General features: G+C 37.2%; 6 protein-coding genes across 6 annotated transcripts; 1 reads left to right on the top strand and 5 right to left on the bottom strand.

Moving 5' to 3' along the window:
• Positions 1 to 72: 72 nt before the first annotated feature.
• Positions 73 to 543, bottom strand: OCT59_029321 (uncharacterized protein; the record flags this gene model as incomplete). Its single annotated transcript, XM_066143130.1, has 1 exon — positions 73 to 543. One exon carries the CDS (start codon positions 541 to 543, stop codon positions 73 to 75), a length of 471 nt encoding a protein of 156 aa, XP_065994627.1.
• A 398-nt stretch (positions 544 to 941) lies between these two features.
• OCT59_029320 (uncharacterized protein) lies at positions 942 to 2,537 on the bottom strand (the record flags this gene model as incomplete). The annotated part of the gene is made up of 2 exons (XM_066143124.1): positions 942 to 1,587; positions 1,666 to 2,537. The coding sequence occupies 2 exons, from the start codon at positions 2,535 to 2,537 to the stop codon at positions 942 to 944; spliced, it is 1,518 nt and encodes a 505-aa protein (XP_065994626.1).
• Positions 2,538 to 5,459: 2,922 nt separating this feature from the next.
• Positions 5,460 to 5,819, bottom strand: OCT59_029319 (uncharacterized protein; the record flags this gene model as incomplete). Its single annotated transcript, XM_066143120.1, has 1 exon — positions 5,460 to 5,819. One exon carries the CDS (start codon positions 5,817 to 5,819, stop codon positions 5,460 to 5,462), a length of 360 nt encoding a protein of 119 aa, XP_065994625.1.
• A 501-nt stretch (positions 5,820 to 6,320) lies between these two features.
• On the top strand, positions 6,321 to 8,192 carry OCT59_029318 (uncharacterized protein; the record flags this gene model as incomplete). The annotated part of the gene is made up of 4 exons (XM_066143112.1): positions 6,321 to 6,347; positions 6,574 to 6,971; positions 7,056 to 7,297; positions 7,375 to 8,192. 4 exons carry the CDS (start codon positions 6,321 to 6,323, stop codon positions 8,190 to 8,192), a joined length of 1,485 nt encoding a protein of 494 aa, XP_065994624.1.
• Positions 8,193 to 8,305: 113 nt separating this feature from the next.
• On the bottom strand, positions 8,306 to 8,692 carry OCT59_029317 (uncharacterized protein; the record flags this gene model as incomplete). The annotated part of the gene is made up of 1 exon (XM_066143109.1): positions 8,306 to 8,692. One exon carries the CDS (start codon positions 8,690 to 8,692, stop codon positions 8,306 to 8,308), a length of 387 nt encoding a protein of 128 aa, XP_065994623.1.
• Positions 8,693 to 10,645: 1,953 nt separating this feature from the next.
• Positions 10,646 to 12,472, bottom strand: OCT59_029316 (uncharacterized protein; the record flags this gene model as incomplete). Its single annotated transcript, XM_066143105.1, has 1 exon — positions 10,646 to 12,472. One exon carries the CDS (start codon positions 12,470 to 12,472, stop codon positions 10,646 to 10,648), a length of 1,827 nt encoding a protein of 608 aa, XP_065994622.1.
• Positions 12,473 to 20,278: the final 7,806 nt, after the last annotated feature.

Here is a 20,278-nt window from a genome sequence, read left to right as displayed (position 1 = left end):
TAGCCATCTTCAATTACTGTATGCCCATTACAAATGGATAAAAAATATAAACTAAATTCGTACAGGAGCCGCTTATACAAGAAGTTCTGCTAAGGTTTTCTCAGCCTCATTTATAGTGACAGCTCGCTTTGGGGGACCTGTTAATGAGTCCTTAGTTACATTATAATACAACTCGAAGAGGGCCTCAAGTTTGTCTAAAAGAGCTTGTTTATTCTTGTATGATTCACGAATCTTTACTATCTTAGCAGTATATGCTGCATTATCTGGGAAGAGTTTTCTGGCCACGAACTTCACATATGATACAGGAGACTTTGCTGTCTGGATTCTCTTGATATACTTCACATGATCCTGGACAAGGTAGCTGGTTTTGCTAAACCCAGATACTAATGCGACTACTATAGTGTCTTTCAATGCACGGATAATCTTGAGGACAGTTTCATCAGAGACAATGGTGAACTGATTGTGTGATGCATCATAAATAACTTTATCACTAATGCTGTCAGTGCTGTTAATAATGCTTGCTAATTCGGTATATGTTGACATGATTCCTTATACTTTTTTGTACTTTGTAATAAATAGGAATCTTCAAATTGACTTTACATTCAAGCAAGAAAAAATATATATACCTACTGTAAATCCAACCACATTCTTGGCAATCATGTCCAGATAACCTTGTTTGCATTTTTCACATGGCAGTATCCTGCGATTTCAAACTTGAGAGCTTTCAATGCTTTGGATGCATTTTCTGGACAAGTGATAAGTGTAGGACTACTCGGCTGTTCCTCTAGAATAAATCCATCTGTATGGATGCGTCGTACTTTATCCTTATATGGTTCTAATAACTCTGAAGTCATCTTCCGTCCATGTGCTAATAAGAATGGAGCGATCCTAGGATACTCACCCTTGAAGGGACTACCTGGGTTTGTGAACTGGAATCGCCACTAGTCAGATCCTACTGGTACGATGGAGTCAAGTGTGTGGCCTTCTGGAAACTTGAATGGATCTGTTTGATCTGTGGTGAGTGTCTTGTAATTGCGTTTTCTCTGGCAGAGTGCTCCCCATAGTGTATTGAGAACTCTCTTTGCAACACGACCGGCCACGCCACCCTGGTTCTTTATATTGAAGAGAAAGTGGACATACTCACCAAATATTACAGTCCCAGGAATTCTTGCTTCTCTGTCATATATCAAGGCATTTGGCTTTCCATCCTGGATTAACTGTATATCGAGACCAAGTTTCTTTGCTCGTTGTAAGTCAATGAATGTATAGACTCCCCTCTTATTCTGTCGGAAGAGAATATCATTACCACTTACCTTGCCCTTGGGCGCTCCCTGGGAGCTAGCACGAAATAATCCATACAAGGCATAACCTCTATGGTCTACAAAGTCTTTGAGTATTTGAAACTTACCTTGTCGGATTAGAAAGTTTGCATTTGATTGCTGAATACTTGGATACAAACTTGTCACGTCGTATTGCCTTCCATAGCCCTTCCATTCATTGTCTGCCCAGATAAGACCTCCCATTATTGCATCACTTATCCACTCTGCTTCGACTGGGTCAAGAGGATCATTGGCTGGAACCCCTACACTAAACCGTTCAAAAATCCAGAGTGCAGTTCTCTTTTACGACCAGTTGTGGTAAGATAAGTCAATTCCTAGACCGAACTTCTTTGTAGCCTGTAGGAAGGAATCCCGCTCTTCATGGATCCTCTGGTATGTTTCCTCAAATGTTTCATATATTCCAGTTTTACAATTCTTCTCGATAGGGATGAAGGAGTAACTATCAGAGTTCTTACCTTTCTGAAACTGTCCAACTGTAAGAGACTTAACTGTCTTACCATTGTATATTGTTACTACATTATTAACCCCATCTTCACGATAAACAAAGGGAGACTTTTGTTTTCTATCTAATTTGCTAGGGTGGAGTCTTCCGGGATTCAGTGCAAGAGAGTAGTGGCCTTCAGACAGGATAAGTGTTGCACGTCTGTCAGATTTGCTCTTAGAAATTCGAGTGGAATCCCCTACAATATTAAGTGCAAGGCTTCCTGCAAGTTGTTCAACCTTATCCATATATGAGACTGGAACTGGAGCATCACAATTGAGACCTAATGCCTTTTTGATATACTCGGGCTTTTCGATTGACTTTGGCATTTTAGAGAATGTGCCGTAGATATATTTCAGGCATTCATACAGGCAATCATTTAGCTCCCCGTTGCAACCACCTGCAACCGGTGGGGCATCTCTCACATAAATTATGAATCGTTCAAAATAATCAGGGTCTGCGTCATCCGGTAGTTGTGCTTCGTCGTAGTGGTCCAAGAGTGAGAAGAGGCTGGCTGGTTGGTTTCCTGATGTCCATCCACCGGGTTTCCAGTTTTCATAGGGGAGCAGGATCTGAAATTTATGTGTCGGATACCGGGATTGGAGTCGCTGTCCAAATCTTGCTATTGCTCCTCTAGAAAATCTTGCGCCTGAATACTGTAATTCTTTGATATCCGGTCTTGTAGGTAAAGCACGGACAATCTCTGAATAAACCATTTGATGTATTTATGAATTGTGTTCAGTTGTAATATAGGTTTTTTATACAAAAAATATAAGATAACTAAGAAGTGCTTATCTTATTAAAAGGAGTCAATCTTGCTGCATACACGATCAAGATCCTCTTCATCCCAGTCGTCGACAATTCCATTGGCGGCTTCCCATTCACGTTCCATATCAGTTTTTGGACGTTCCTCTGGAATTTCTCGTGCTTTACCCTTATTCATCTTCATAGTTTCATAACTAGAGGTGGTAGGGATAATCTCAGCATCACGATCCTCCTTGTATACTCTTATTAGATCTGCGAGTTCTTTACGGCTAGGTGTTTTAGGTAAGTTCCCATTATATTCGATCCAGTCCTTGAAGCGGTCTACTACCTCCCTAAGGTAGTACTGGTACTCGTCCTCAATACGTGTTGTGGGACATTCCTCTACTTCAAACGCGAGTATTTTCCAGTCATAGTCATCTGACACGTCTTGGTACTTAGCCCATAAATTCTTACCTGTATTGTAGAGATCATTAAAGACCTGGTCCTTTGAATTCTTGACCCATGGCTTACGATCCCATCGGTGCCTTTCATGCCAAGCCCAGTATGCTCGAGTACCTTCCTTTGGTTCAGGGTCCCAGTCAACTTCTAGTTCTGTGTCAGGTTCTGGGATAGGTTGCTCTTCAGGAGCCGGTTCTGGGTCAGGCTTAGTGACAGATGCAGAAAATTCTGCAGGAGACTCGGGTTGTTGTTCAGGAGCCGGTTCTGGGTCAGGCTTAGTGACAGATGCAGAAAATTCTGCGGGAGACTCGGGTTGTTGTTCAGGAGCTGGGTTCACAGTTGTAAAATCTGAGTCAGATAGCAAGTCATCTAAAACGTAGTAGTCATCATCAGCTTTAAATGCAGGTTCTTCAGCAGGCGGCTCATTTTCTTGATCAGGTTCCTCATCAGATAGATAACAGTCCGAGAAGCTATCTATAGGTTCATCAGTATCTGATTCTATAGGAGCTGGAGATTCCTCAGGAATAGGATCCTCATTGATGACAGGTGCGGGTTTTACCTTCAAGCAATCGGGCTTAAGTGATACTGGTGGTGGAGTCTTTTTGGTCTCTTCAGTAGGCTTCTTCTCAACAGGAGCGGGTTTTTCCTCAGCAGGTTTCTCAACAACTAACTCCACTTTCTCTTGATCTACTTGCGACTTACTAGCTGGATTATATATATTTGCCAAGAACTTCTCCAAGGCATTTGGATCAGATGCGGGTTCTCAGAAGTTTCTATATCTATTCCTTCTATATTGATTTCATCTGTTTCATGGATCCATTTTTTGCCAAGGTATTTCTTGTAAAGATCCTCCCTGGATATGCTATATACTCGGGTTAACTTTTTATTTATATAAGTCCGATTACTATTTATACTCAACTCATTTGATAGGATTCTAGAAGCGTTTATCTTTGATAATGGTGAGATGCAATGAGTTTCACAGTATGAAGTATATACCCTATAAAATTCTTGAACAGGTAGGTCGGTTATATAATTTTGTACTATGAGGTAAGTGTCCTTCATGAATTGAAATAGGGGTGGAAGAGTCGATATGATGTGATCCTGCTTAGATGTTGTCATAGGTGGTGGATTCCCATTGAAGTCTGGGTAAGCGTCTGCAATGGCTCTCAAGTAAGCATAGAATGCCTCACTGGCGCCTGGGTATTTCATAGCGTCACTAAGTTTCTTAAAGTAGTTGAAGTCTCCCTTGCGGGATGGTGACACATCCAAGAACACTGTGCGCCTATCGTCATTCTCCACTCTGAGAGCATTTTCATTAGTGAGTACAATGGTGGATATAAAGTTTTTGTAATGTGTTGGCGTCTTGTATTTTTCATGGATTTCCATTATATCGCCTGTTACCTTATCCTTCAACGATCGATATAGATTATTCCACTGGCTTTTTTCTGTAGGCATTTCCTCGAGGAGGAGAAGAACCTTACCCTGTAATTGCCCATTGAAACTTCCAAGAATCGTTTGAGGATCGCTGGTCTTATAAACAAGTTGAGTACCTAAAACACTACGTTGAATGAAATCTGTTATAATACTCTTACCCCAACCCTGTCCGGATTTCAGGTAGAGAATCGAATACATTTTCCTTCCAGCTGCCACACCGGCCAACCACTTTATGATATACTCAGTAAGATTCCAATCGCCTGAACACCAGATATCCTGAATGTGGGAGAAGATAAATTTAACCGCGAAGTGGGTTGTAGATTCAAAAGTGGATATCGGACGCAGGATATGGAGGAATCCTGGAAAGATATTGAGATAAAGTTGGCCACCTAGTTTAAAGATACGGGATTTTTGAGGGTCACAGGTAGCTACACATACAGTACTATATTCGATCATAAACCATTTGTTGATATTAAATTCAACCTTTTGTGAAGGACCCTGTTCAGATTGTGTGTAAAAGACTTTGGTAATTGGACGGATAAGTTTATTAATATTTTTATCAGGGATGTGCTCGAGGTTTTTGATTTCTGATCGCCACATGAAGACTCCATGTGGGTTGGAGCAGGGGATAAAGTAACTGCAAAGATAACCTTTAGCTTGATTGAGATCCCTCATATTCTTTGCAGCGTTAATGAGCCGTTTAAGCTCATCAATACTAAAAGCCTTCTTCTGTTCACCGAACTTGGGGATAACTTGAGCTTGAGTGCTAGTTTGGGCAGTCATTTTTTGTTCTATCAAATCGAGTACTAATTTATAGTTACCTAATCTTCAATTGCCGAATATTTTTCCAAAGATCTGCACTCCTACCAATTTACCCTCCTGTAGTCCTATGGTCCTGCGATTCTGCGGTCCTCTGGTTATATCTGGTTATCTTCTAGGGGTAAAAAAAAACTATAAACCACGAACCTTTACGACTGCTCTAAATCTTCCCTTCCCCTTTTTCAAACTACATATATCTGAAATCCAAACCGCTCAAGAGCTCCTTTTACTATAGTTAGCTTTTTTCTAGTGTCCGTTAACTCTTTACAAGCCTTTTGATACGCCTTCCATTCAAGTTCACGGAGGATACCCTCCTCCTCCAATGATTGGCCAAGAGCATCATTTGCTTTTTCCTTCTTTTCTACTGCCCTGTCGTATGCCTCCTCGGCTTTTTTATGCCGCTTCCAGAGTACTCGTTCAGCTTCAGCTCTCCAGATTGGGCTGACTTCTAAAAGATGTGGCCCAAAATTGCTACTTGGAATGTGTTCCAGGATATGGCTTACAAGTTCGGGAATTACTGATACTGCGTGCGGGGTATACATGTTATCTGTCCTTATAGGTTACTTATGGTATACCCATTGTTCAATTACTTATTTTTTCTGATGGGGGCGGGACGGGGTTAGTCTTACTGGCTTTATAGACCTTCTAGGGGCTTACCTGCTAACTTATCTGGTTTGCTATCTCACTGCTTCCAACAGATTATTAGACGGAATCCTGATCATATGACAGAACTATGACAGAATGACAGATCTGGGGGGTAAAATCAAAACTTTTTTCTGGGGATACCCCTCTCCCAATTTTTCTGAAACATCTGTCATATCCGTCATATCTGTCATACCCCTCTGATTCTATCGTATTTTCCTCTCTTTTCCCTTATTTTATCCTTTTTTAGTATATTGTTATATGACTGATGTTATTGACAGATGGTGACAGATATAGGAGATTCCTGATCTCCCGTAGGGGGGATATAGGTACTGCGATGGGTCGTAGACCCGGAGGTGGGTGGTGCTTGCACCTCCCACACCCAGCCCGATGACGCTTGGATGAGATCACATTATCAACGAGAAACAGTAGGTAGTCGGCAGTCGGCACTTCAAAGATTAACTCAAGAAAAATTTCTACCCACAGACTCGCCAGATACTTATGAAAAAAGAATCTGACCTTTATTATTAGGTGTAGCAGATAATGATGCACAAACTATAGGATTTCTTAAGAACCACTTATCAGGTGATCTTTATACATGGATGCGAGCTGTCGCTCCTGCTGGTATTAATGCATTTTTTACAAATCTAAAAGACATGTGGCTGGAGTGCTCCCAATTTAAATGGAAACCAAAATTATCAGAATAATTCTTCAGCTGAGATTGAAAAGTTAAATTTCCAATTAGCTTCTCTACAGGCCCAACTAGCACAACCGGCTCAAGTACACCTCCAGAATAATGAAACCTCCGCTATTTTTGAAAAGTTAAATTCCAAAATAGCTTCTTTGGAAGCACAGTTAGCGAAATCAATGCAGATGCATTCTAAACTTGCCCAATGCTTACAACTACCTGAAAATGTAATTAATTCGAATAATGCTTCAATCCTTGATAGTCATATTAACCAAGAATTGGAAAAAAGATTAGGAGTAATCGAAATTAATTTAGCCAAACTCACCAAACTCATAAGAGAAGATACCAAATCAGCTCAGTATCGGTATTCAGAATCCTCAGACTATAATAATAAAGGATTGGAAAAAAGATTAGAATGAATTGAAGCCCACTTAGCCAAATTTGATAGAAATAATACCAGAGGTGCCAAAACATCTCAGCGTCAACGCTCGGAGTCCTTACCTTTTGGAGGATTAGAAAAAAGATTAGGAAAAATCAAAGCCTTATTGGATAAACTCACTAAAGATTCCAAATCCAGAAGTAGTCGAGTTCATATGGCTACAGTAGATGAACAGTCTGATCCCATTTTTTCTGATGATGATACATCAAAACCTGAGGACAATGATTATAACTCTGATAATTCGTCAGCCAGTTCAGACCCCGGAAAACGCGATATGAATGTTTACATAACTCATGGAAAAAAAAAGTGAATTACGCGATCCCTTTAGAACCCGCTGGGCAACGTGGATATCCCGATAAATCCTCAAAGTCTAAGGTCTCTAGTAAATCCGAGCTTTGTAAGGTAAAGCAAGACAATAATTTGTCTTCCACCCATAATGCCTCATCAGATAAAGATAGTCATGGTAAGCATGTGTCTTTAGAAGAAACTATTCGAAAAATCATTCAGATCGAATTTGAGAATTATCTTCCGTACATAATTCAGCAGGCTAAAAAGTGTGTACCTGCCTCAGCTCAAGATTCAGATGAAGAGGATATTTTGGATGGACCCATGGAGATAAATTTTATTCGGAAAAAAGAACCCACCACAGATGTTGTCACCGTTAAATGTAAAATTAAGCGTCTAGTGATTCCGGCAGGCACAGTTGATCCTGGTGCTAATTTTCCGATCATGTCTGAAGATATATCTGAACGATCAAAGCTGGAAATCGATACAAAAGAAAAACATGACCTTAGAGGCATCGCTACCATTCCTATAGAATCTCTTGGTACTGTCCGAAATGTCCCAGTAAATTTTGCTCCCGGATGTACTATATATGCTGATTTTGCTGTAGTTAAGTATCCTAAGCTGATGCTAATTTTACCCAACACACTTCTTGATAAATATAATTATGATTTACTTGCATCAAAGCGGGAATTGAGACTAGAGTGTAATGGTAAGGAATTTTTTATCCCAATTAATATGCATAAGGTCAAGAACAAGCTTGAGGTGAATTGCGCGAACATTACTCCTGAATGTGACGATTCCATGATCCCAGACTGCATTTCGCAGGACTTAAGTGAGGATGGCGTATTAAAAAAAAAGTGAGTTATGAGAAGCTTGAAAAAATGTTATTTAGCGCTCTTAAGTCTAAAGAGGATCTTAACGAATCGTGTGAGAAATTATTAGTACGCTATGATAAACTAAATGGGAAATATCTTCTACACGGCTAGACGTCTATTCACCTCTGCTTTATTTTTTTCGTCTCTCTTAGCTTCTTTTTCATAAAATGCATTCAGATCCTCTCTGCTAATATTTAAACCTTCAGAACCCTCTGGGCTTGTAGACGTTGGCTGATTCTGGGTAATAGATGGTTCAGAGATTCTAACGGATTTGGACTTGGGTTTCTTTCCTCCGGTCTTTTTTACCTTACTCTTAGAAATAACATTGCATTCCACAGGATCTGCTTGCTGATACGAACCAGGTTCTTCTGACAGTGGTTTTATATCTTTAGGGTCTATTGGTGGGTGAGCTCCTCTCCAAATTTGATACACCCGCCGTGTTGATATTTTGTATTTGTTAGCCATGACTTCTGATGCCCGCTTCATTGAATTTTTAGCTTTAATAATATCCTGGATATCTTCAGCAGATAGGGGGTTGCATCTGAACGCAAATACTGAAGTATTTTTTACAAATAGACAAAAAAAATCTTTCGAAAAATTACCGGTATATTTTCGATATTTTTTCGGTATTTGTTCAATTTCTGTTTGGTATTATCGATATATTTTTGGTAGATTTGGTGTATTCGGTGTATTCAATATATTCGGTCTAAAAAATTTGCCAAGTAAAAAATTTTCAATCGCATGTTTTTTTAATATACTAGCAACTAAGCTGAAAAAAAAGGCTATAACCAATGTGTATACCTTGAAAGAAATTAATAATAAAGGTCATCGGCTTGGTAGTGCATATGAGCAAGAACTCAAAAAAAAATTGTATACCACTCTTAGTTCTAAAGCCGAAATTAATGATCTTTGTGAAAAGTTGTTGGCTAAAAATTCAGAGTATTCGGAGCGAGAGGAGGATATTGGAAATAAGATTAGCCAGTTAAATGCGTCCAGTACTAAAGTTAGATCCCAACTCATTTCTGAACGGAAGTCTCATTCTGAAAGTTAACGTGAACTTGAAGCCAAATATACTGCCAAAATCAAATCGCTCAAATCGAATATTAAAACACTAAAAAGAGAGGCAACTTTGGCCCAGAAAGCTTCGTCCACTGACAAGGTCCAGATTCTTTCTCTTGAAACTAAAATACGCGAATTGGAAGGTAAGTTGGAGGAAATAGATCTAGAGCGTACATATCATGATTTGGATGCAACGGGAGGGGTGGTAGAAAAGCCGGCCCAAATAAGCTCATCTGAAATAGAATCTCTCAGGCTTGAATTGGAATGAGCGAATGAGGACCGTAATTCGAAAAAATATACAATAGAATGTATGGAAAAAGGGATAGTAGCGACACATGAGATAGCCAGTTGAGAAATAGATGCTTTGTATTCGGCGCGATCAAATTTAATGGAAGAAAATAGGCCCCTCAGAGACCAGTTAGCGTTAAAGAAAAATACTTCGTCCCAAATAATTTTGAGTGAGGGGATTCCTTTGGAATCGGATGGCGCAGAAGCAGTACTATTGTTCCAAGAAATACCTCTAACACCGGCTATTCCTGTCGTTGCGAGTTCTTTAATGTCGCCGATGATAACATATTCCATGCTTGCCTTACTACTGATTGTAGTTATATGGCTCGTGGTCAGGAAATGGTGGAATCCATGAGGTATGAATAAAAAAAATGATCGATATTTCACACACAAAAAATATATAAATAGGCCGGATATTTATTATCTCAATACCTAATCGACTACCGTATAAGTACTGGCGTGAGCGGGACTTTTCTGAATCTTCTTTGGATGTGAGCTAATACCTTTTTTGATAAATCTTCGGGCAGATTTATTAATATCTTTTTAGCTTGGGCCAGTGTACATGCAAACAACCATCCAATATGGATCCGGTTACCTCCCTTACCATTATGACCGTGTTGTAGTAAATATTGATAGTCATCTATTACGATATCTCTCATCCCTTCCTGATCCGCTATTATTTTGCGAAATAATCATCTATCATCTTCTGTGATCGGGAGATAGATTTTGTTGGGTTCGAAGCCTATGTACTGGGAAACTTGGTCACGTAGTTTGGCCATTATACCAATAAAGCTTATCTTTAAAATATGTGGATTTTTCAGCTGATCGTTAATATTGTTAACGAAGTTTTGCTAAATTAAAATACTAATGATCATCTCCGGGCATATCTGAGGTTGGGATATATGATCAGCACAAGCGTGAGGCTGGGTGTGTAATCAGAGGTCGGAATAGGTCATCTCGTGGCTAGATCGAATATAGGAATTGAAGTTAGCCAGTATTATTGCACAAGAAAAAAAAATATAAATAATATTGTATAAGTTCTCTTAGCAGATTGTGGGAATTTCGGCTAAGAGTACTATCCATATAATTCATTTAAGTGCTTTGCTTTAACACCTCCGGCTCGACCACACCTTCAAGATAGAAATACCATAAATTAGTAATGTCATCTAGCGCCTCAATTTCTGATATGTGAGGTAAGGCTGGTAAGTCAGTAATTATCTCATTTTTTTGCATAGACGAGACTGGGCCAATTTTTTCTGGTATGGATATATGCTCTTTATAACGCATATGATAGACCAATTTGTGAAAGAATAAATTATACCCTTCAATACATTTTGCAAGCTCACTAGGATATCGAGCAAAATCAGAGCATATTTTTTCCTTCATTTCGCCATCCACCGAGAGGTTTTTATCTTTTGTAAGTTTCCTAGCGCATTTCATGAATCTCTCCCATAATATCTCAATAGGATTACTTCCCATAAAAATCTCGTAGCTAAGCCATTCGCCATGAAATATTTCGTATAAGTACCCTATCTTATGATATAACATTTCTTGTGCCTTTTTGACCGCAGTTCTATAAGCACGCTTATAAGCAATCCCACGAGATTCTATCATCTTGGAAGTAACACCATTGACTATGATATTTTCTTTTACGAATCCCTCAAGCCATGACTTGGCCTTGTTTTGAGCATAGTCATCAATTTGCTTATATTTCTCATCCAGGTCTTTGATTCGCATGATTCGACTTGAGGGTTCTGGCTCATACATCTTGTCATACATGATAAATCGGGCATAGAGACCAATAATAGTTTTTTTGAAATAATGGTATAAATCTAGTTCCTTACCCAATTCCTTAGCTACATCGGCGAATTCCATTTTTTCGCCTTTAGTTGGTTTTAACTTTCTACCATGTAAATCGAAGGTAGTATCAGGATGGGTTATTACATAACTAAAGCGCTCACCTGGTATCGGAATTTTACTATCATATTTTCCTCTCATTCTTCCTATAAAACGTTGGACGCTAATATTATTTACATCAGGTTTCCATGCATCAGTCTCTATAAACTGTTCGAAATTCCATTGCTCAGTATTAATTATAGCGTCCCTAAGAACGTTCTCAACAATTTTATGGAGAGAGTGCTCGTTGTTGATATCCCTAACTTCATTCATAATCCGATCTCCTATGGTTTTGAAAAGCTGGGATTTGCCTTGTTTTACAGTATCAATTCCTCTTATGAAAGGGTCCTCCAGACTGAAATTTACTGCATTTTCATGCTTGGTGCTGAAATATTTTTTCTTTCCAGTGAAGACTACTGGGAATAGCACTTCTTCATAAGCCATTTCGAGATAACCCGATCTGGTTTTTAGCCTAAGAAAACTGTTTACTTCATTACGCAATTTCTCCATTACGCCCATAGTAATTGTGACCATTTCGGTCCAGTACTCTAGTTTCGAAATTGTGCCTTTCCCGCCATTGTAGGCCAGATCACATTTCTCATAACAAGAATCTGGGCAAGTGAGATATAGGGAATCAGTATCCCCGTATTTTATCCCAAAGCCCTTCTTTTTCATGAATTCTGCGACGAGTTTGATATTCTCTCGCCCAGCTGAAGTAACACCCTCAGCAAGTGCTAGTGTATAGAACGGGGAATCACTTTGGCCGGTCACACCATAGAACGAATTCATATATAATTTAATCGCCTTCTGCTTCGAATTTAAAGAATTGTATTCAAAACAAATAGAACTATATTCTTTCATAAAATCATCATATGATAAATCAGCTCTATCAGAGCGCTCCTCCAGAATAATAAAGGGACTTAGGATCTTGGTCATCTCTGCGTGCCTCTCAGTATTTTTTACAGAGGATAGAACATCTTTGATTGCGTCCACTACCAGGAAAGATCCGCCAGCTGAATCCATTTTACTTTTAACTTTCCCCATATATTCCTTTTTCTTTCCGAGAACTTTAAGTTGGGCCTTTAATTCATTCCGTATATTGAGCAGATTTTCAATATTTTTGTAAATAGACCTTCCTGATCAGATTTATTTCCATGCCGTATGGTCCAGGCTCGCACAGGTTTACCGCCATACTTGAACTCGATACTGTGAAGCACTTTATTCTTTCTCTTTAACTTATCTACTTCCGAAAGTGTTGAGACCATCTTCTCTGGTGAGAGGTTGTAAGTCATAATTATGCTAGGATACAAGGATCTAAAGTCTAAACCAGTGACAGGGCGCTTATTTTCAAGACCCTTTTCTGGCGGGAACACATACGCTCCTGGAAACTTCCCAAATGCTTTCTGATTGGAAATTTTCGTGGTGTATAGAATGTCCTGCGCCCAAGCTTCAGCGCCTAAGAGATTGGATACTTTCGTTCCTATAGCATAATAATGTGAGTCGAATAATAATATATGAGCGATTGAGGCCACCTCTCTGTAATCATTTATAACATTAGATTTGACCATGAGCTCCTGACAACGTAAAGCATCTATAACACAATAATTTATGATTTCATGCATATGTTTTTTGGAAGAGTCAGAAGCCCTGTCTTTCGCTTCTGAATAATACTTCCATGATTTGCTCATGGGCATATCGGCTTTACCATCGAGACCATATTTTTCTAAGAAGTATTTTAGTGATGTTTTCTCAAAGCGGGGGTGAAGTTGCATAAAACTTGCGCGAACATCGATCAGTACACACCCCGGAAGTTTAAGAAAGGAGGATTCGAAAGTCAAAGAGGGATTGATTTTGATATTGATAGATTCTCGTCCTAACGCTTTTTTGGGACCTCTGTTCTCTTTCTTTACGTACTGGTCCCTTCGGAAGAAACCATTAGTTAGTGGCTTCCTTTTTCCGCCAAAATAATTCCAAGTGAGGATAGATTCAGCATCAGCTTTCTTATGCGGGTTTGCCGACATTCGCTAGACCATCCACTCGAGAACATTTAATTTGGTAGCTTTTTCCACAATGAAAGGCCAGTCGTATCCTGAATCATTAAATCCAAGTTTGATGTCTGGGGCAAAAGATTTTCAACATAAAGCGAACGCCTTTATTATATTAGTCTGGTTTCTGCATATAATCGTAATTCAGCGCGGGTCTGGTTCTGTTTCTACATCAACTAAACATATCCGCTCTAAGGGGATCAGATCATCTTTCCAATGCAGGGTTATACAGATCACAAAAACTTGAGATGTGTCATTTTTAGCTTCTGGGAAGTTTCCTGACCCACGCGAGTTATATGTTTCTATATCCCATGTTAGGACTAATGCTCGATCATGGGTAAAGAGAGAAGATGGGTATATTTTGTAAAATAGTTCAAAATTGTCTATAGGATGAAAGTTTTCAATGTGGACATAAAATGCCTGTGGACAATGTTGGGATTTCGCATAATAAGGTGCACTGAAATTATATCTATAATCACTTATTAATCCCACCCGGAAAGAGGTATTCTATACTCTCTCGCAACTTTACGATAATATGTGCCTGTATCGTCTGAAGCTGTCTCTATTTTACATTCAAGATCAACCTTTGAATTGTAGCTTGAGATAATATCGAGAGCGGTGAACCTTAGATCTTTATTAGGTGTGACAATGTGAAGATATGGCTTTTTTTCTGCATGGTATCCACGAATAGGATATGCCTTTATACATTCCATCTGGATTAGATTCATGTTTACGGTCTTCCCCTCGTTGTATTTCCCAGTAGCAAGGATGCCCTTCACTTTAGACCAGAATTTAGGGATACTTGTATTGTTGGGAACACGAATATCGAAAAATACCTTGATACCAATAATGGCGACAACTGCTTTCTGGCCATTGACGAGATACCCATAGAGGCGAAGAATATAATGAGGAATTTGATTAAAATATTCTTTAGCTTCTCCTATGTCGACTGGCATGAATGGAATACCTCAATGGTTCGCTATTTCGTCATTGAGAGGTGAAGTCGAGCCCCCATTGTTTCTCGCAACTAGTTCATCACGAGTTGGAAGGCCCGACAAGTAATTCTCACTTCCATATCTGATTACCCGACCTGATGTTTTATCTTTTTCGGCCTCTAAGCAAAACAGGGCGGGCGCGTCAGAGAGGAACTCTGAAAGCTCAGATTGGGTCATTTTTTCTTAAGCAATTTACAATAATTTATAGTTATACCAAAACTCGAGGTATATTATTCGTAAGAAAAATGTTTAAAATGAAAATAATTCCCTGACATTATTAATTGATATATAACAAATAGGAGGCAGAAAAAAGGAGAAATGATCCCAGGCCGAAGGCGCTAAAGCAAAGGATCCATCCTGGAATTTTTATTATTGTCCATATATACTTAGGACTGGAGAAGAGTGCAATCGGAGATGCTATTCTCCAAAGGGATGTAAAGTCCATCAGGATTCTAGGCAAGTTGCTTGCAAAGAAAGCGGATGTGATGAGATGACAAGATCCAGATATGACTATTGCGATACACATGTAAAAAAACATAGATCGAAGGAACATTATCATCGGAAAAAGCAGGCTAAGATGGCTTCGGCGGAGATACCGATAGGTAATTTAGAGGTAAACGAAAATATTATAACTTGTCACTAGTGGATCCCAAAGAGATCGTATCACTAGAAAAAAAAAGCTAGTGACAGAACTAGTGACGCAGATAATAGGCTCTTTAGGAATTCTAGACCGAAAGAAACCTTTCTTGATGGATGTCACTAGTGTCACTAGTGTCACTGGAAAAAATCTGAGTTCCTTAACTTTTTTTATTTTTTTTATAGCATACATTTATTATAATATATCTTGTGTAAAGTAGGTAGCATAGAAAAAATTTGATTTTTTTTTCTAATTTATTACTCTTTTACTAGTGACACTAGTGACACTAATCAAGAAAGAAATAAAATAGCCTAATAATCTCAAGAAAGATAACAAAGCTGTCACTAGTTCTGTCACCAGTTAGTATTCAGAACTAGTGACACTAGTGACAGCCGATGACAACAAAAAATCGTCCCAATTTATATCCTAATATGCCTGAAAATGTGGTAAAATATAATATAAATGCGTTCTAATGATTCAAATCTCGGGACACGAAATCGGCATACATATACTGGCGCAATAGTTAGACCACAAGATGGTGTACTTCTTAGCAAACAAATGGGCTGGCCAAGCTAATACAAATTGCACGCCCAATAGAATACCCAAAATCGATATTAAAGTTAGACAAATTTTATTATTATTTTTGGCGCAATAGATTTTTGTTCAATTTTGATGACGTAATATTCCATAAATTCGGCCACAACTTTACTTTTACTAGGGACACGAAGTTGGCATACATAAACTGGTGTAAACGGTCGAATATCAAGCATGAAAAGATGATAAAATTCAACTACCAAACGTAATTGCCAAATGTTAAGAACGAACAAATTAATTATGAATTGGCGTAGATGGATAAATAATTAGCCGAAAAGGATAAACATTTAGGAAGAGTAATGATCTACATGATGTAATATTTATCAAATGATTGACAAAGAACCAATAGGATAAATAGAGTCGATCAATTGGGGCTTAGCAATCTTTAACAATAAGAACGATAAGAAAGAATAATTATAAGCCACAAAAGATAGATTATAAGTAAAACACATAAAGCGGATTGAAAGAACATATAAAATAATGTCAGAAAGATTAAAGAACATAAAATAATATAAAGATAACATAAAAAGATAATACAAAGATATTATAAAAGATAATATATATATATAAAAGATAGCATATTAAAAGTAAGGTTGCTTGTCTAAACCTCTTCAAAATCCTACGATTAGTTTCGTCAAAATTTTACTATAGATTTATTATAGTTTCGGCAGAGTTTCGGCAGTTTCGGCATTTATAATAAGTTTCGGCAGTTTCACCTTTCTCCAAAGTTTCGCCAGTTTTTTAATATAACTTTAATATAGTTTTGGCAGAATTTCGCTTTTCAGCGAAACGCCATCTTGCCTAAACCCCTAGGTTTCGGCAAGCAACCTTAATTAAAAGATAGCGTATTTAAAATATAGATAGTATATTAGAAAGATAGTTCAAAGATAATATGTAAAAAGAATATAAAAGATAGTATATAGATAGAATAGAAAGTAGTGTAAATTTGTATAAATAGAGAACGGAATTCAAAGTAATTCCACAGTTCTCATCCACAGAACTCAATAAAAATATAAGTTTCATTTAATTATTTGTTAGTAAAGTTCAATATTAATTAAAGGTAATAGGTTCGCCCTAAACTTTAATTAATGTCTGCTTAATTAATTTTAATTGAATAAAATGAAAATTTTAAGATGAATTAAATATACATTTTTGAAAAGTAATAATTCGTAGCGAGAGCTATCGAAGTTTGAAGTTAAAGGTAAAAGTGGATATAAGTTGGGGAAAATTTAGAGAAGTTAATTTTATTTTATATCATTTGATGTTTTGTATTACTAACGCTATTTACGTTGTGAACCAAGAATGTTGCTGTTATACGTTGTTGTATGTTGTTCGTTGATTATGTTGATTGTTAATTATGCCGTTGATTATTTGCTTATTCGTTTAATTGTTCGTTCGTTCGTTTATTCATTCGTTCGACCATGGGAATGCCCGTTCGATGTGGCAACTCTGTAAATTGATGACAGAGGGAATTGGGGGATCTCACCGGCAACAAATAGGATTACAAAATCGGCGCACTTCTGGCAACGACCATAGTATACGGAACTAGTGACAACTGGTTAACTAAATTTGCTATATTATGACAGAGGGTGTTCGGTGCCGTAACAGGATCACGTGACCGGTGCAGTAGGCGCAGTAAGGCGCAGTCAAGATTCGCTCCATAATTTCAGCCAGTACTATTCCATAAAATCAGCCTCTGGACATAATAATTTGGCATTCAAGCTGGCAAACTACCAGTTCCATAACATTTCCATGGTAATCCCCTGCCAGTTCCCTGCCAGTTCCATGACAGTTCCAGGATACTATTAGGTTACTACCATGGCGCCAAGCTGAATCCTGAATTATATGCCCTAAAGACTGACCAGAATTATGTCATAATGTCAGCCAAAATTAATCACGAATTTACTGCACCACCCGACACCATATTTTTTTACCACATTTCAGCATCTAGAAAGGCAACCAAATAGGCACAAAGGGTAAGTACTTCAATATAGAATTTGACATTCAATCAGACGTGAAAGGTCAGTATCAACAATATATAACTTAAATTACAAATAGAGTAGAAACAGGAAGAAAAGAGAGGTACCTAGGTTAAAGTGTGGGGGGTATTTAGATTATAACGTGGTAATAAAATCATACATAAGAGAAAAATACAGATATCAAGAAAGGTATAAAAATATAGCTAGAATGTGAATAGAGATAGCATCAAAATAAAAGGGGTAGATTATAGTGTGGTAGCCAGATTATGTATTCAGATTAAAGCGTGGTAATTAGGTCATAGTAATTAGATTATAGCATGATATTTAGGTTATAGTGTGATATTTAGATTTTAGTGTAGTATTTAGATTATAGTGTGGTATTTGGATTATAGTGTGGTATCTAGAATATAACGTGGTATTCAGATTATAGTATGGTATTTAGATTATAGCGTGGTACTATAACCTAGTCCAAGTGGGATACCACACTATAATATAATTATATTATAGTGTGGTATCCCACTTAATCTACAGATAAAAGATTAAACTTCAATATTTTACCGTCGTCTTAGTTCTTTTAAGCTTTATCTAATGATAGAATTTTCATTTCTAACTTCCATATTAATATTATAATATTACACGTTCTTGCAGTTTTTTTTAAGGGGCTTATATTCATTAAAGGAAAATGCGTAACATGCATTTAATAAACCCAATTCCATCATCTCTTTTAACACTGAACTAAAGTTCCTTTTACTTTTTTCCATTTTCTTAATAATAAAATTAATAATAAACTGTTTCAAATAACTGATCACATAGAAGATTCACCCATTAAAAAGAAAAATAGAGGAGGTCAGCCATCTAATAGCATTTGGGAAGATATTAATAAAGGAGAAGCTGTTGGTTCTGGCAAATTTGCCGCCTCCTGCAAGTACTGTAAGAATACATGGTCACGCGGTGAAGTTTCAAAGCTTGAAGAGCATCTTTCAAACCATTGTCCAGATGCATCAGCAGCAGTTGTTAAAAGGTATATGACTAAAGTAATGGAACAGCAAGATAAGTCCAAGTCATCCAAAAAAAGAAAATACTCTGAAGGTTAAAGTAACATGGATGATTATCATGATTCAACAGAGCTTAACGAACAAAGATGTACATGAATTAATCATGCATTAGTTAAATTTTTTATTGCATGCGGAATTGCGTTTAGAATAGTGGAACATCCCTTTTTCATTAACTTTATAAAAGAGCTTAATGCCAGGTACAATACACCAATAAGGGAAGTATTAGTAAATCAACTACTTGAACATGAATTAGCTCAAGTGAACTTCAAAGTTAATTCTGAACTTGAAAGGGAAATGAATTTAACGTTAGGTTTGTTAAATTAAATAGGCTATCATACGTGATTTTTATTTAATCTTACTTACTATATAATATTAATTTATAATTTAGCCTTTGATGGTTGGATATCTGGTACACATCATTCAATTTGGAACTTTATTATAATGATTCTGTCACGTAAAAAATATCTTTATCAACTTTCTGATTTGTCTGAAAATTCGCACACTGCAAAATATTTAGTTACGGTAATTGAAAAGGTTATAGAAGGTATTGAAGAAGATCAAATATGTGCTGTAGTTTCCGATAATACGGCCAATGTTCGTAATGCATGAAAAATTATACATGAAAATCATCCAAAGATTGAGAATGTGCGATGCGTTGCACATTCTATCAATTTAATTGCATGCGATATCAACAAGGAGAAGTTTGGGAAATGTTTATTAAAACGTGTTAATATTTTGACAACCTTTTTTAGAAGTTCTCATCAGGCTAATGCAAAACTTGCTCAAATAATTAAAGAAAAAGGAATTAGTGGAGGAGGATTAAAATTATATTGCAAGACACGCTGGACTACTGCTAGTGAATCCATAAATTCAGTAATAAATTTGGAATCAGCACTAAAAGAAATGGCCAGCGATCACAATAAAGTGCTAACAAATGACAAAATAAAACTGATTATTCAATCGAGAAATTTTTTTTCAAATTTATGAGTTCTTAGATTTATTCTGGATTAGTGTTCCAAAAAAAATCTGATCTGATCTGGGATTCGCAGATTTGATCCAAGTCAGATCGGTTCAGTTTTCAAAATTTTGATCTGTAGATCAGATCAGATTTAAAAAAAATCTGATCCGATCAGATTCAGATCGAATCAGATCAAACACGAGAAAATCTGATCCGATCTGAACAGATTTCAGATCAGATTTTTTTTTTAAATTTTTTTAAAAAAAAAAAATTCATTTTTTTAAAAACCCTTTTCTGGACGAACGGACGCCGGACGACCAAGATTTAAAAGAACGAACTAGGTAAGTTTGTTTCTTTTTTTTATTTTTTATTTAAGGGAATGTAAATAACGTTCCCTTTCTTTTTTTTTAGGAAACCTGGACGTGGACGAAGTCATTAACAACCAGGATTTAAAAAAAGAATGAACTATGGTAAGTTTGTTTCTTTTTTTAAGTTTTTTTTTTATTTTTACTTAAAGGAACGTAATTAACATTCCCTTTCTTTTTTTTTAGGAAACCTGAACGTGG

Source organism: Rhizophagus irregularis, chromosome 9, assembly GCF_026210795.1.
Source record: "Rhizophagus irregularis chromosome 9, complete sequence".
In the NCBI taxonomy this organism is placed as follows: domain Eukaryota; kingdom Fungi; phylum Glomeromycota; class Glomeromycetes; order Glomerales; family Glomeraceae; genus Rhizophagus; species Rhizophagus irregularis.
Note: the sequence above shows the minus strand (reverse complement) of the source record. Positions and strands in the feature narration are given on the sequence as shown.